Consider the following 17,469-nt stretch of genomic DNA (forward strand, 5'->3'; position numbering starts at 1 on the left):
AGGTAAAGGTATCCCCTGTGCAAGCACCAAGTCATGTCTGACCCTTGGGGTGACGCCCTCTAGCGTTTTCTTGGCAGACTCAATACGGGGTTGTTTGCCAGTGCCTTCCCCAGTCATTACCGTTTACCCCCCAGCAAGCTGGGTACTCATTTTACCGACCTCGGAAGGATGGAAGGCTGAGTCAACCTTGAGCCGGCTGCTGGGATTGAACTCCCAGCCTCATGGGCAAAGCTGCTAGACGGCTGCCTTACCACTCTGCGCCACAAGAAGCTCTAGTTCCCCTGATACCTTATTAATTTTGTCTCACAAAAACCTTTTGTTTAATTTTGTGATCTTAGGCAGATTGTGAGTGGGTGGGCAGGTAGTCGTGAGTTCCTGCACTGTGGAGGGGGTTGGACTAGATGACCCTGGAGGTCTCTTCCAACTCTATGATTCTATGATTCTCCTGTATCTGTCCCCACAGTAAAATCCCACATCGGCCACATACAAGGAATTATGCTCTAGGGAGGGATGTACTCTCTTTATTAGACACCTCACATTCTCTTGGATTCCAGAGTGTTGATCGGATCCAAAGCAAAGCATGCCAACCTTTGGTTGATAATGAAGATGACAGCAGATTTTCAAACTCCAGTGTTTTACAGTTTTATTTCTCTTGTTCTTCTGTGAGTCCCAACACAAAAAGTTGGCCACAAAGCAGTTTTACTGATATATCCATGCTCTTTAAGTGGGTTGCCACAGAAAGTAAATGAACCAGTGGGCCACCATACCAAAAAGGCTGGGAACCAATGTTGTAAACTATTTCCCCTTAGCTGAGAAATCAAACAGTGCAAGGCTTCATGCTCTCATATTTGAAGAGGCTTGGAGAGGAGAAAAAAAACCTGTATAATCTTAGAAAATTGGAAAATTCCTTTTAGTGCTCAGTATGGAAGCCTTAAGGTAGTGACAATCTCCTTTCCTTAGAGCAGCAGGTCTTGCTCCCAAAGTTGGAAACTGATTCCACTAATACAATACATCTTTCACAGCTGATAATGGACCCCTTTGATTCTGTAAACACTTATCACATGTGAGACTGTGTATGGACATTTCCTGTTTGCTGTAGTAAGCTTCATAGTGGGTCTTAGGGGTTGATTGAAAGGCATATGAGAACTCATTGGTGACATCATTAAACACATTCCTAAATTTCCTGGTAGAAAATAATAATAATAATAATATATAAAATGAGTAAAGCATAAATAGAAAACGTATTCATAAATAGAAAATGTATTATGCTTTGTCCTAAGTACTTAGATGGAGAGATTTTACATACATTAGCTACATGACATGTTCATAACAAGCAACAGATCATACTGTTATTCATGCAGGATAAGCATACTGAATCTAGTTTGTAGTGATTCTTATTGGGAGACAGAGTAGTGTGTTTTTCTCCTTTTCCAAAGTCATACGTAATAATGTGTTGGATTGGCAAAGTGACAATACAGGTTCTGCAACATTCCATCATGTTCCCTGCCCCTGAGGGAATGTCTGCGCTTTTCAGAGATAGCCAGAATACATTTCCCAGGCTGTAGATAGTAGGATAATTGAGGTGTTTGGGTTCTTAGTAATGCTTACGTCCCTGAGTCCTATACCCTGCCCTCAGGAATTACATAGGACACTCAGAAATTCATACTGTACATGTGTTGTTCAGCCTCTTTTACATTCTCTGAAAGCCAGTTTAACATAGTTTTTCTGTCTTTGTGTCAACAGAAACCTAGGAAAATCACTCCTCAGACGGAAGACTCTCAAAATGGCCATCTCCCTCCTGGCTGGCAGAGTTATATGTCTCCCCAAGGCCGGAGGTACTATGTGAATGCCTATACCAATGGTAAGCTTCATTTGTGTTTGCTGCATTTGTATGGTTTGTTTATTTTGATATGCATACCAACCCCCAAAATGTCACAATTCAGTAACTATATTATTAGTTATTAATACGAAATAAAAGTCAGTTCACATGCTTAACTTGTACAAAATTTGAGTGCAGTGGCGCCTTTAAGAGTAACAAAGTTTTATTCAAGGTACACACTTTGGTGTGCAAGCACAAGCTTCAAAGCAGGGTACACATGAAAGCTTAGCCTTATCCTTTGAATAAAACTTTGTTGGTGCTACTGGACTCAAACTTCTGCTGCTTCAGACCCACATGGTTACCCATCCGAATCTATTTTTAACTTGGTTGGGATTGTTTTGAAAAAGAAAGCTGTGTATATTTTAAAAACACACACAAAAACACCAGGCTTACAAAACCAAAATGACTATGGGGAATGGCTTGACGTCTCTTTTTCATTTGCTATTGTAGTTATCAGGAATTGCTTTTTATAGCGGAGTGATCTATTGTGAACCGAGCTTAAAAGCCTGTCGTCCCTGGACACCTTGCCTGAATAAAACAGTGGTGCTCCTTTCAGTTCTGCTTGGGTTCCGAAATCCTTTACATCCATCTCACTTAGCTCTTTTACAAGCATGGGAACAATTTTGTTTCTGAAATGGTGGTGAATGAATGATATTGTAGTCCTCTGATGCCATGGTTAGGAAGAAAGTGGAGCAAAACTGGGAGTTTGCACACTGCAGGGAAGTTGTGAAAAGGTACAAGGGCAAGAATATGGCAGTAAAAGTCTGGCTGCCTCATCTCCTAGGTTTTTGGTATTTGTGCTCCTAGGTACTTGTACTTACAGAACTAATGCATAGTGGCCTCATTGCAGCTATCTAGGGATGCCAGTCCTCAGGTGGGACTTGGGGATCTCCTGTAATTATCGCTCATCTCCAGATGAAAGAGGTCAGTTCCACTGGAGAAAACGGCTGCTTTGGAAGGTAGACTCAATAGTATTTTACTCCACTGAGGTCCTGCCCCGTCCCAGATCCCATCCACCCCCATCTCTAACTCTTAAGTCTCCAGATATATCCCAACCCAGAGCTGGCAACCCTACAGATACTACAGTAGGCTTTAATAATATTTTGTATCTGTTTCCTTCCTTTGAAAACTGTTGTAGGCTACATTAGGAAATATCAAACATTCCACCTTTCTGGACTCTTTAGAAAGTGAAGGGAGCTGAGATGAAAATGGTATCCTGATTGTACACAGCTTTCTTTCCAGTGTTTCAGCTTACTGGCATTTCCAGTATACTTTGCATTTCCATCTTCTTATTGGAATTGGATGTGGAGACTGAACTGATATTAAACATAGAATTGTGTCCTGACTGTGCATACCAAATTTTGTTCTGATATTGCAAAGTTCAGCAGATTTGAGTAAGAAACAACTGCACGACAACTCCTTTGGTCTGGGCACTAGGGGGAGCTGGTGGCTCCTTTTACATATACCTGGCCCTGGTTAAGGTGTATCATGTCATTTTTCATGAGAACTGTGTGATTGTTTTATTACAACAGTTTGGATTGGTGCTGTTCTCCCTACAACTGTCTCAGCTTTATGGCATTGCTCTGATTGATTTACAGTATATTATGACATTATTATATTTGGGTGCTTGCATCTAACAGTCAATGGTCATATTTGTATTAGGGAGACCATTCCATTCTCAAAAGATTAAGAAAATAAGATTACAGTTTAACTCTAAGGGGTGTTAAAGTGCTGAAATAAGTGAACTCTGTAACAGGACTGTGATGTTGCACAACTAGGTGCTTTTTTCTGAAATATTGTGTTTCCCTTTAAAAAGACATTTGGAAATTCTTTCATGTGAGGAAGGTCTGTAATATATCACACATCCTTTCTGCCCCCCCCACAAGTTTTTTTTTTTTTTTGCAGTTTAGTAGAGTTTCATCAGACTAGAAGTGGCAGCCTGTTAATTGAGACTCGATGTCACTTTGTATTGCATGCAGGCAGAGCTCTGTCACAAGAAGATACTAACTTCATTTCCCCTCTTTATCTGTTTCTGGCTATGCTTGGTTGTCACGCATTTCTTCAATTGATGTCTCTGGAATGTGTGGGGGGGGATCTTTTAAAAATCTGTGCTCTTAGCAGCTGGTACTATTTTCTGGATAAATGCAAATATCCCCATACTGTTTTCCAGCCCTGCAGAGATCTAGGGAGATGTGAGTTAAAATAGTCATTTGGTTTTTACTAGAATCCATGCCAAATTACTTATATTTTAAAAATAAGGATCCCATTCTAATTCACATTTCAGCTTGTTTTCTGACATAATCCTGTGGAGAAATGCTCTCCATTCAAGGATTCATCCCAGGTTATTTAAATTAATGTGAATACACTCTGTGCTCTTAGGACCCGTAGCTTGCAGGAAGGAATGGGGTGGGAAGAAGGAGCCTTCCAGGTCCAAGGACAGAGTGCTCAACCATTTGGCTATGCTAATGACTCTGGCTGAAGCAGGACAATTGGACAATTGCCACCCTATTGGAAGGTAATGCCCAAGGGAACAGAGAAGGAAACAACCAAACTGCTAGAGTGTATTCTCTTCCTCTTAAAGCAAAGAGATCACGGTTACCCCAAGATTCAAGAGCTCCCCAAGTCAGCGGTTGTGACACAGTTTCTTTTTTGGTATTTCTTGGGAATGAGGCCCCAAACCTTCTCAGTCGCCTCACTTAAAGGGGAACCTTTTATATTCCAACTACATCAGATGGAGTTTGCTTCTTTCCCTTATGCATGCGGCTTAAGTTGGTCCTAGTCCTTTATTTGTTCCTTATTTGTTCAAATAAGTACAAATATTGAGGACAGTATAAAAGCTCTGAAATCCAAAATGAGATTTGGACCATCATAATTATTTCACTCTGACATTCAGGAGACTCTCTCCTTCGAGGGAACATATACTACTTCCTGTTCCAAAGCCCAGATTATGGATCAGCTGCTCCAAAGTAAGGTGCCCCCAGGACAATTGCACAGGCAGACACTGGGGCTAGGCTGCGCCCCAAAACAATCTTTAACCTCCTCAGGTGACACAACCCCACACTAGAGATTGCAAGAAGGCATACAGTGGTACCCAGTTGAAACACTGGCTCTGTGGGTGAAATAGGGCTTCTAATACCAAACCCCCCTGTTAGAACTGCCAAGATTCCTACTTTCCTTTGCCCTAAATATCCAAGGTTCATCCTGTCAGTAGGAATTATTCTAAAGCTGTGCAAAACTCTCTGCCACATAGGAAGTTATTTCATTATTTTTGAATTTTCTGTGTTTCCTTACAAATGTGCCTAAAATTGCAAACAAAACAGCATAAAACATATACATTAATTTATCCTAAACTGATCTTACTTTGGTATCTGGAGGTTTATTGTCTCCAATCATAACTGTCTTTCTGCTTGCATATTGCCTAGCCTGTTGGTGGCTCCTACACTGGCAGTAGGTTTTCTATTCCTGTCGCCAAGGTAGGCCAAAGTTCTGCTGGCTGGGGTAAATCCATGTGCTGTACACCTTGGGAGTGCAGGGACTTTTCTTTGAATGACCCTTGAAATGCCCAAGGAGCAATGGGGCAGTGAGAAGAATATCCAGGAGAAACCAGATCTTCAGAGTGAAAGCAAATCTTTACATGCTCTCTGGCTATTGGTGGCTCCAATACCCTGAAAATTAATTGTGAGGCCAGTGTATATGGAATGTGAAATAATAAATCATAGAAAAAATAGAACAGCATGTTTGTTTCAGATAGTTTTTAGTGAAGTGTCCCTAGAAATTTGAGTCTTTCCTCAAGGGAGAGGGAATATATAGGTTCATGACTGATGAACAGCAACACTGTGGTTGGGAAATGGATGTCTCATCAGGATATTTCTACAGACGGTGTCTAAGTTCTCTATGTTGTCATGTCCTGAGCTCTTTAGTTCCTTCAATTAATCATATAGATGCCAGTGGCCTTTCTTTCCAAAGTTGCAGAATCAAGCAAAATGTTGTCCTGTATTACATGTTATGCCAACAACTTTTTATCTGGAGAAGCAAAGACAATTTTTGTGTGTGTACTTGTTCATGTGTTATGCTGTTGGGGGATGGAAAGAAGATCATATATTAACAGTTGGAAGATTTAAATTCTGTAGTTGTGGAAACAGGTAGCTTCAATTTCTAACTACCTTGACTTGGATGGCCTGGGCTAACTTGGGTGTATTATGCATGGCAGGAAACCTCGCAGAAAGTGTGTCCAAAAAGACGTTGAATTTTTTATTTCTGCATGTGGAGCTGGTTTTGTCATGGAAAAGCCACCATAGTATTTTTGATGCTGCATGGCATTCCTCCCTCATAGCAGCCACTGTATCTTTTCAGTGCAGTATTTAAAACCAGCTTTAAAATGACTTTTCTTTTACAAAGGTCATGAAAACATCTGTTTTTGCATGCATAAACACTATCATCTCCTTCTCTGTGCCACTGCACACCAATGGGGGAAAACAGACAGCCTCTAGTCCCTTGTCCACCAGTGAGAGCTTGTGGAGCCCCTTGTTCAGTGAAGATCCTCTCACCTCTGCTATGACAACACTATACCAGCAGAAATTAATGCATTCATTCTCTCAGAAGCATTTGCAACCATTTCAGTCAAGGAACAGCATACCTCTGAGGGGGAAAGGTTGTATTATTTTCAAAAGGCTGTATGTCCCCACAGAAATTTCTTGTTGAGGTCTCCGTGTCCATGAAGTACAATTCCCATAAGGCCCTGCCAGTAGCATGTGCCAGAGTGGTGGTCATGTGTCATAGCAGCTGACCATGGCCTGCCAGTGAGCATCTAGCACAACGGAGGAATTGCCCCCCATTATTTGCTGTTGTAAGCTCGTCTTTCAAATACATAATCCTTGCAGAAAAACACACCTGTTTTAAAAAATGATTTTAAAGGCTCAGCGTGACCTTGATGAAAACCTTTATGTGCATAATAGCCCCTGATCTCATCAGATCTTGGAAGTTAAGTAGGGTCTGCCCTAGCTAGTATTTAGATGGAAGCCTGTCAAGGAATATCCAGATCATGATGCAGAAGCACCTCTGAATGTCTGTTGCCTTGAAACCCGAACAGGGTTGCCATAAATCAGCTGTGACTTGACAGCAAACAGCAACACCAATGAATCTCTAACTACCACCTCTCCATTGTTGTGACTCATTTCAGTGTCTCTAGAAACAGAAAACTGATCATCATGAGGAACAACAGTTCCTTGCCTTTTTTTCTAACTGGAATTGAGCACAGATTTCTTTTCCAAAAACTCAGATCCATGTTCATTAGCACATTCATGTTCTGTGTCATTATTATGGAATGTTACTATACTTTGTGAATGCACTAAAATACTTGCATCAAAATTTAGATATGCACCTTTAATTGTTATTTGTTCTCCATGTATTCTTGCCATCCTCACAGACTGGACAAAACCGTGCTGTTAGTTGGGCAACATTAATCATTATTGATAACCTCTGATCATTGGAGGAAATCAGTCCTTCCATTAATCGTACCAGACAGAAGAATGTGAATATTCATGTGTCTTACAGAAAAAAGATATTTTCGCTTCTTGAACCTTTCAAATTGTTTTAGTTCTCAGTCCCCCCCTCATGCCAGAAATTCATTTAATATGTTTATTTATATTAATATGTTTATTTATATTACTACAAATAAATATGTCTGGTTCCTAGGGCATTTTCACAAACCGTTGACAATGACAGAATGATGTAAAGAGCCAGCCCCACAGATGCACATCTGCTAAGCTCCTGATATAGGGTTGAAAATGTAATTTTAGTACAAAAAGGCAACTTATGTCATGCTTCTTTGAGGCCCAAAGCATCCCATGGTCACTTGCACAAGTCACATGCAGCTGAGTCCCCAAACACTGTCCATTTCACACCCAGACTCTCCCCAGTAGCACCTTACAGAAGACCATCAATCTTTTGGGGTTCTGAGTTTTCAGGAGTCAAAGTTCACCTGGTCAGATACCAGTTGAAACGGAAATTTCTGAAGGTGGGTAGGCATTGCAGAGAAAGGCCTAAGCATACAAAGGAGCAATGCACATTGTGATGGGCTTGATTAGAAGGGGGTAATGCATGAGTGTAGAACATTAGCATCTGTGGACTCAGGTGGGCAGCCATGTCAGTTGCCCATTATGCACGGGGGGGATAGCACGCATTCGGGGTGGAATGGCGGCGACTAAAATCACCGATAACGCAGGGCGCCGGCTGCAGATTCGGTGCATGCCGCTGAAAAAGCCGCATTAGCGAAACGCAGAAGAAAGCACAGCTTCCGGGTGACCGGGGTGCAACCAGAAGCAGCGCCGGGATCGCCGCATGCATAATCGGTTACTCTGGGTTTTGCCGCCATTGTGTTCTGTCCTGTGCATAAGTGGTTTGCTTCGCTTCTTCCCCCTCCGCGTTTTCCATGTGACCCGAAACCACTGTTTCGGCGGCCATGCATAATGGGCCAATCTGAAGCAGCTTTTGCGTGCATGGTATCCGATGAACTCAGCATGTATAGTGAGAAAAGAATTCTTTTTGCCCACATGGGTCCATTGTTCTGAACCTGTAAATGAAGTTCAGTTCAGAAATCTCAGTTTGTAATCTTCCCCTGAAACTTCTATGAGGAGTGCTACTTCTCAGTCAGCAGTTGAATGACTTTAGCACCATTGGAGCAAGTAGCACAAGTCCAGGGTTTGAGATTAAAAATAAATAGTATGGATTCTCTTACAGGGCATAGTCCCCTAAATGTTTGAATGTATAAATTTTCAGTAGCAGAGGTCATGTAGCTGTTCCAGTTCCTTCTTCAGATCTTTTTTGTAATACATGATTCTGGGTAGTACCTTAAATAGAAACTCCTGGTGCCAGAACCAGTGTTTGGAACGGGGACCAGTGTATGTCTTCTTTCAGGACAATCTCCAAAGTTTAGGGATAAGTCATTTGGAGGGGTCCGATGACTGGTTTGGAAATGGGCTTTATCCCAGGAATCAGCAAATGTCCTGTTAGAGGACACAGTCCCCTGAAGGTGAGTGTGTATGTGGGGGGGGGGGGTATTATGTGGTGATCCACACTTATATTTTGGGATGCAGAGGGCATTCAGTCATTCTAGTTTGTTATTCAAATATTCTTTTTAATATTTGCTTATTGAAGGAGAGAACCAGTGTTTGGACCAGCATATGTTTTCTTGTGAGCCTTTTGTGGCACAGAGTGGTAAGGCAGCAGACATGCTGTCTGAAGCTCTGCCCATGAGGCTGGGAGTTCAATCCCAGCAGCCGGCTCAAGGTTGACTCAGCCTTCCATCCTTCCGAGGTCGATAAAATGAGTACCCAGCTTGCTGGGGGGTAAACGGTAATGACTGGGGAAGGCACTGGCAAACCACCCCGTATTGAGTCTGCCATGAAAACGCTAGAGGGCATCACCCCAAGGGTCAGACATGACTCGGTGCTTGTACAGGGGATACCTTTACCTTTACCTTTATGTCTTCTTGAAGGGGATAAAGTCCAAAGTGTTTGGATGTGTTACTTGGGGTGACCCAAATATTGTTTTGGGGTCCAGCCAGGCCCCAGTGTCTGCCTGCACAATTGTCCTGGGACACCCACTGTGGAGCAGCTGGCACAGGAGGTGGCCATTTCCAGTGGTTGCCCTTTCAGTCTGGAATCAGCTCCCTGGGGAAGTTCATGCCTTGTGAGACCCTTCAGCATTCTTTAGGGCATATAAGGCTGCTTTTTATTGTCCGGCCATTGGCTAATGACATGAATTGTGGAGCTTGCCAGTTATTTAAATTTTCGGAGCAATTTGATATGAAGTTAATGTTTTAGCTGGTTTTTATTTTTCTATTTATTTGTTTGTACTTGTGTTTGCATTGTATTTGTAGCAATTGTATTTTAAAATGTTGTAAGTTGCCCCATGTCTCCTGTAGAGAAAAGATACAGGGTCGAAAGTAAATAAATAAATTGAAACAAGGCATGGGTAATTGTCAATATATTATACCATCCTTTATTCGTATTAGGTCTTTTAACATTTCCTTTTCAATAAGGAATACTAAAGCATGTTTTTAAGATAGTTGTGGGAAAGATGTCCTTTTATCCGGAGGCTTTGTGAGAGCCGAAAGTCAAGTAGAATGGCACTGTTGCAGCTTCTTATTTGTTCTGTGCCTAATGCCTAAATTCATAAATAATGTCCAGCTTTTGAATGCTGCTTTTGGTGAGAGGAGAAAATCAGAATTCTATGACACTGGTCATGTGCCACAGAACAGACAAGGGTAGAGTGAGAACCTGGAATGTCAGCTGGATCTTTCAAGGTCCACAACATTCCTAACCTATCCCAGATGTTAGCAAATATTGGCCAGAGATTATCTGGTTATACTTTTAACAGTCTATCACTGTATATGAAATTCACCCCCTCTTCCCCAAACCTTCTTGATTTATATAATCAGGGTAAAGTAAAACAGTATTCAGGATGTGGATGTAGAAATGGCTAGTTAAGGGGTTCAAGGAAGAAAGGGTAATATAGCACTGGTAACTTGTCTGCTTCAAGACAAAATGTATTGTCTGTTTTCAAACCTTTTTGCAGATAAAACAATGAATTTGTTTGTGCCTAGATCTTATGAAGTAAAGCCAATTTAACAGAGGTTACAGTCTACAGATAAGAATAGTGTTCAGATCCTCAGTTAACAGTTTGTGGTTCACGAACAGAAACAGAGGGAAAATCAAACTCAGAAAGCCAAAATCTTAAAACACACATCACAGTTCATTAAAAAACACCTGGAAAAGTAATTTGTCTTCCAGTATTCATACTGAGAAGGCAAAAAGACTATGAAAATACTCTGATACACTGTTCTTGACTTGCAAACTGGACCATGAAAACACTAGCTGAGGTTTATATGGGAAATATAAATAGTATAGTAAGGTACGTTTGCCTTGCATTAGGATCTTGAGTTTTGACAGTTAGTTTTGCCTTTCATAATAAATTTAACATTTCCCACCAGAGTCGTACAGGAAAACCCATTTGTCCATTTGGTGAAAAGTGATATTGACTGATGAAAACATAAATGCAAGATGCTGGGGGCAAAAGACCAGTGAGCATAGAATGCATGTTAAATAATGTTGGTTTTATGAAGTGTTAACTATTTTAAAATGCTTACAAGAAAAAAGTTGAGTTTCCTAACAATTAGACATTTGGATCTCGTCCCTTGGTTAGGAGAGGGCTGTTCGCCCATAATGAAATTTGGAAACCAAGCCTGTTGCATGATAGAATCATAGAATCATAGAGTTGGAAGGGGCCATGCAGGCCACCTAGTCCAACCCCCTGCTCAATGCAGGATCAGCCCTAAGCATCCTAAAGCATCCAAGAAAAGTGTGTATCCAACCTTTGCTTGAAGACTGCCAGTGATAGCTGCATGATAAATGTCTGTTGCATGATAGCAGATGTTGTAGCAGTTTTGGCCATGGGGAGAATCAGCCATGAAGAACCTCTGGCTGTGGACTGAATATTCACAAAGTTCAAACACCTCTTCAGAAATCCAGGGGACTTTCTTGTGCCTGGAGGCTATACGTAACTAAGCTATCCATGTGGTTAGAGTTGCTATTATCAAAGAGTTCTTAAGGATGCTCACCATTAATTTGATTGATTTAATCACAAGTTGGCTCTGAAGTCAGTGGATAAGCTTTTCCCTAATCAGTCAGCATCATTTGTATCCCAGTGTTGGGTTGACTGCCTGCTGTTGGTGTGTGGCAAAAATTGTAGGATGTTGTTCAGACTTATTCACTAAGGCAATTGAGAGAAAAGTTTGTTGTGTTTTTTTGGCAGTGGGATGGAATTCTGGAGCTGTTCCTCACAGCAAGCAGTGGGTGTTTCAGCTGGTTGGAAAAGGAAAGGAAACCTACTGCAGTTTTTTCCCTTGTTAATCCAAGGTTGTTTCAAACTTGGCAGTGAGGAATGGACTAGAGTTTTCTCCTTGACATAGATCATAAATCCAGACAGATGAAATATATTGAACCATTTGCATTCCACAGAACTTTCTTCAAACAGGATATATTTTTCTTCATATCTCATATATACAAAACCAGTGAGGTTAGATACCCCAAATCCTTGTTTCTAATACATTGCTGAGGAAGAGTCACATTCTTTAAAAAAAATGAAGATGACTCTATACTATGCCTCAAAATGGCCATTGATTCAGGCCTTTCAGATAGTTAGCATAACTTAAACTTCATGTTAACGTGTTTCTGTAATTTGGTGGGCGGGCAGGGAATAGGATGTGACTAATGGGCCACAATAAGTTCATATAATGGAGATCGACATCCAGGCATGGATCCCAAATACAGCAGCTTTGCCCAGCTGTATTCTCTGAATATTCTGTGGGAGCGTTAAACTAAAGACTGATTGTTCTATATAAAAGACATATCTAATCCTACTCTAATCCCTGAAAATAATTGCTTCTTCACAATGCAAGATTGTTTGTCCGTGTTTGAGAGAACTAGTGCAGTATAGAGGATTGATTGGGAGACCCTGGGAGCATGAAGCTCACTGTGACTTTCAGCATCAGTAGTTCTCAGTTTTACTTTTACTAAGCATAACCCTTTCAACCAGAGAATTCCCAGAGGGACTGAAGGAGGCAGTTTCCCAGTGGGACTGAAGGAGGCAATGCTATGGCCTCTGCTGAAGAAACCATCCCTAGATCTGCAGGAGCCTGCCAACTACCGCCCTGTCTTGCACTTGGCGTTTCTAGGGAAGGTGTTAATACTGCTCAACCTTTCAGAGCGTTTGACACAGTAGACCAAGAGCTACTAGCTCACAATCTCATCAACACCAGGATACAAGGGACAGCACTTCAGTGGCTGATCTCCTTCCTCTGGGGTCACAAACAGAGGATAGCAATAGGAGAGAACCAATACAACTACTGGAAACTCCCATGGGGAGTACCGCAAGGAGCAGTTATCTCCCCAATCCTATTCAACATCTTTATGTGCTCTCTTGCCCATCTGATATGGAGGTTCAGAATGGGATGCCATCACTACGCCAATGGCATCCAGCTTTTCCTCATGATGGATGGCCATCCTGAGTCACCCCCAGCCTCAATAGCCAGATGTCTGAAAGCAGAGACGAGCTGGCTCAAACAGAGCCATCTGAAGCTAAATGCTTCAAAGATAGATGTTTTGTAGGAAAGGTCCAGGTGAGATAGCTCTACTGCCCTATCTGGATGGGGTGTAGCTGTCAGTCGCACACTCAGCCAGGAACCTGGGTATGATCTTTGACACCTCCCTTTCCTTGGAGGAACAGATCACAAGAGTAACTCAGCTAGCATTCTTTCACCTGCGTCAAGCCAAGCTACTAGCACCCTACCTGGCCACAGTGATCCTAGTGGCGGTCACCTCTAGGCTGGATTTCTGTAACTCACTCTACACAGGCCTACCCTTAATCCTGATCTGGAAACTTTAGCTGGTGCAGAATGTAGCAGCCAGTGTTCTTACAAGAGCACCTTGGAGGGCCCACATCTGGCCCGCCTTCCAACAGCTACACTAGCTACCAGTTGAGTGCCGAATCAGGCTTAAGGTATTGGTAATCATTTTCAGGGCCATATGCGGTCTCGGACCTGAGTATCTAAGAAACAACCTCTCAACCTACACTCCCCCCCCCCCCCAGAGCATTAGGCTTCAGAAATATCAACAAATTAGTGATCCCTGGCACCAAGGAAGCTCGGCCAACCTTGACCAGAGCCAGTGCTTTCTCAGTCCTGGCCCCTCACCTGGTGGAATGAGCTCCCAGATGACATTAGGGTGCTGCCGGAGTGAAAACAATTCAGCAGGGTCTGTAAACTGGAGCTCTTTCACCAGGCCTTTGGTCAAGGCAGGAAAGCAAATCCACCAACTAGAGCCCAGAGGTTCCTCCCATCATCAGTCTGCACTCACAGAAAAGAACAGAAACTACAGTGCAGAAAAATGGGGAATTGTCTTATTGTTAAATGTTGACTTTGTAAATCATTTCTATTTGACACAAGTTCCTTTTATCAAATTGTTATATATGTTCAAGCCAATACGTTCATTTACAATATACTGTTTCATGAAAGTTCTATGTAAACCGCCCTGAGCCACATGGGAGGCCAGTATATAAACATTAAATGAACGAACAAATGAATGAATGAATCAATCAATAAATAAATAAATAAAATAAATAAGCATGTAAGATATCCTGAGCTCCTTGTTGGAAAGTTATGATAACATTTTTATATGGTTCTTCTATTCTGGTATGTCACTTATTGTTAACAGAGTGCTTTTTGTCTCTCCTGTGGTCTGAGGAAAAGGCAGCCATCGCACAGAACATTGTTCATGTTTTGATAGCCTGATACTTCACTCTAACTCAGCTTTCCTCAACTTTTTTACCATTCAGAAACCTCTGAATCATTCTTCAGACTTTGAGAATCCCCAGAAGTGGTGCAATCTTGCAGAATATGGTTGGAAAGCATAGCTGTGTACATGTCTACCCAGTACCTCTTGAAGTTCTCTGTTCATCCAAATAGGCTTCTTAGAGCTCCTGCAGTGTTTTTGTCTTTCTGGGATAGTCATGAATTGAGCATGCAATAGCGCTTGTTTGAGTAGCGCCCACCCTTCACATGTTCCCTTCCCTTCCAGCATTCTCGTCCATGGTATGACACTCATCATGTCTCTGAGTTTATTAAAGTTTGCCCAACGGAAATCCAACATCCGTGTCTGGCTACAAGCTTCCTTGCCCCCCACCTCAAAAGGAATTCTATGAAGATATGGTCACTTCCCCCTAGGGTCCCCACCTCCTTCACCCCATCCACCAGGGCAGGAGGAGGGCAGGCTGTTGTTTCCGTTGGCTGCAGAGGAGAGGACGCACAGTAGTGGGTTTAAACTACAAGTACAACGATATAGGCTAGATAGGGGGGGAAATTTCATAGTCAGAGTAGTTCCGCAGTGGAATAGGCTGCCTAAGGAGGTGGTGAGCTCCCCCTCACTGGCAGTCTTTAAGCAAAGGTTGGATACACACTTTTCTTGGATGCTTTAGGATGCTTTGGGCTGATCCTGCATTGAGCAGGGGGTTGGACTAGATGGCCTATATGGCCCCTTCCAACTCTATGATTCTGTGATTCTGTGATACCCCACCCCTTCCCACCCCCACCAGACCCATCATTGGCTATTGGGGGCGGGGGCAGATTGCCACTGACCATATATATATGATCATAAAGGTAAAGGTAAAGGTATCCCCTGTGCAAGCACCGGGTCATGGCAGACTCAATACGGGGTGGTTTGCCAGTGCCTTCCCCAGTCATTACCATTTACCCCCCAGCAAGCTGGGTACTCATTTCACCGACCTCGGAAGGATGGAAGTTCTGAGTCAACCTTGAGCCGGCTGCTGGGATTGAACTCCCAGCCTCATAGGCAGAGCTTCAGACAGCATGTCTGCTCCCTTACCACTCTGCACCACCAGAGGCTCAAGAAGACATATGCTGGTCCAAACACTGATTCTCTCCTTCAACAAGCCAATATTAAAAAGAATATTTGAATAACAAACTGCATCCCAAAATATAAGTGTGGACATACACACTCACCTTCAGGGGACTGTGTCCTGTAATAGGACATTTGCTGATTCCTGGGATAAAGCCCACTTCCAAACCAGTCATCGGACCCCTCCAAATGACTTATCCCCAAACTTTGGAGACTGTCCCCTGAAAGATGGCATACACTGGTCCCCGTTCCAAACACTGGTTCTGGCACCAGGAGTTTCTATTTAAGGCAGTGGTCCCCAACCTTTCTGAGGTTGGGGACCGGCAGGGCATCGGGGCGCGGCCCACGCGGGCCGCGCCCCGCGGGCCGCGCCCACGCAACGGGCCGCGCCCACGGGCCGCGCCCACGCAACGGGCCGCGCCCACGGGCCGCGCCCACGCATCGGGCCACACCCGCACGGGCACGGCCGGCCCTGATTCCCTCTCCCCGCCCTCCCGCAGTAAGAAGCTTCCCGGGCCGCAAGCTTGTGGCCTGGGAAGTTTTTTACTGCGGGGGGGGGGGCGGGGGGTAGCCGCGGCCCGGCGCCATGGCCTTTGCGGCCCGGCATCGGGCCGCGGCCCGCAGGTTGGGGACCACTGATTTAAGGTACTACCCAGGATCATGTATTACAAAAAAGATCTGAAGAAGGAACTGGAACAGCTACATGACCTCTGCTACTGAAAATTCATACATTCAAACATTCAGGGGACTATGCCCTGTAAGGCTGCCTCGGAGACTGCCCTGCCACTCTGCTGATGGCTCACCTTTGGTGTTCTCCGGTGGCTACCATGGCTGGGGCTCCCCCTCAGCATGGAACTGCACAGCAGCTGCTGGCAGTGCCCCCCAGGGGCGACAGGAAATCAGGGGCACTGGCAGGAAAGCCAGTGGAGCAGGGACTCAGGCGGTGGCCATGACATCCCTCAGCAAAAGACTACCCCCCCTGGGCCTCAGTAAAATTGTCAAGCATTGACCGGTCCCCCGTGATAAAAAGGTTGGGGACCACTGCTGTAAGGGAATCCATGCTATTTTTATCAAATCTCAAAACTAGGACTTGTGCTACTTGCTCCAATGGTGCTAAAGTCATTCAACTGCTGACTGAGAAGTAGCACTCCTCAGAGAAGTTTCAGGGGAAGATTACAAACTGAGATTTCTGAACTGAACTTCATTTACAGGTTCAGAACAATGGACCCATGTGGGCAAAAAGAATTCTTTTCTCACTATATATGCCGCGTTCATCGGATGCCATGCACGCAAAGCATACACCTTGACTAAAACTTTGTTTGTTTAAAGGTGCCACTGGACTCAAACATTACTCTGCTGCTTCAGATTGACATGGCTGCCCACCTGAGTCCACAGATGCTAATGTTCTACACTCATATGATCTTGTTATATGATCATATAATGTGATAAATGTTTAGCAAATTTAAAATATATATATATACATTAATTAATTCCCACCCACTTGGGAAGCCCTTCCAGGGTCATCAAGAAACCCCAGGGTTTCACAAAATCCTGATTGAGAAAGGGTTCTCTAGCTTATTGCTGGTGACTCACTTTGTTGAGAAAGTGAGAAATTATCAGTTGATGTGTCAGACCAAGATGGGTAGCCATGTTAGTCTGTTGGTAGCAGTAGAAAAGAGCAAAAGTCCAGTTGCACCTTAAAGACTAACAAAATTTATAATATCTAAAGAAATGAGCAGTGTCTCATGACAGCTTATATCCTATACATTTTTTTAGACTTGCTCTTTTCAACTGCTGTGTTGTCACTCTTAAAGGAGGCTAATAGAAGGTTCTGAGATAAATTTCAGTGTACCTTTGGTGAGGTGTTCAAAACATGGCAGAACCTGCCCCATTGTGAAGAGAAAAGACAATACTACGCTGTCATCTACACCTGATATGCTCTCCCATTCATGTTTAACATCCTGCAGTTGTTTCCTTGTTAACCATACATTTTGATGGACTTTGAGGGTTTATTTTCCCTGTTTTCTCTGTTGCTGCAAAAAAGTAGGTGGCCTTGGCTCTTTCATGGAGATTTGTTTTTCTTTTAAGACAAATCTGTGAGAAAATTGTTGAAAGCTC

The 17,469-nt window shown here is 43.2% G+C and overlaps 1 protein-coding gene across 2 annotated transcripts in view; it reads left to right on the forward strand.

Moving 5' to 3' along the window:
* Positions 1-17,469, forward strand: part of GAS7 (growth arrest specific 7) — a 170,607-nt gene that overhangs the window by 76,417 nt on the left and 76,721 nt on the right. For both annotated transcript variants that reach the window (XM_077327607.1, XM_077327608.1), the window contains exon 2: positions 1,744-1,861. In XM_077327607.1, the coding sequence (XP_077183722.1) occupies positions 1,744-1,861 (118 nt within the window). The remainder of the gene's footprint in view (positions 1-1,743; positions 1,862-17,469) is intronic.

This window comes from Paroedura picta, chromosome 3 (genome assembly GCF_049243985.1).
Source record: "Paroedura picta isolate Pp20150507F chromosome 3, Ppicta_v3.0, whole genome shotgun sequence".
Lineage (NCBI taxonomy): Eukaryota > Metazoa > Chordata > Lepidosauria > Squamata > Gekkonidae > Paroedura > Paroedura picta.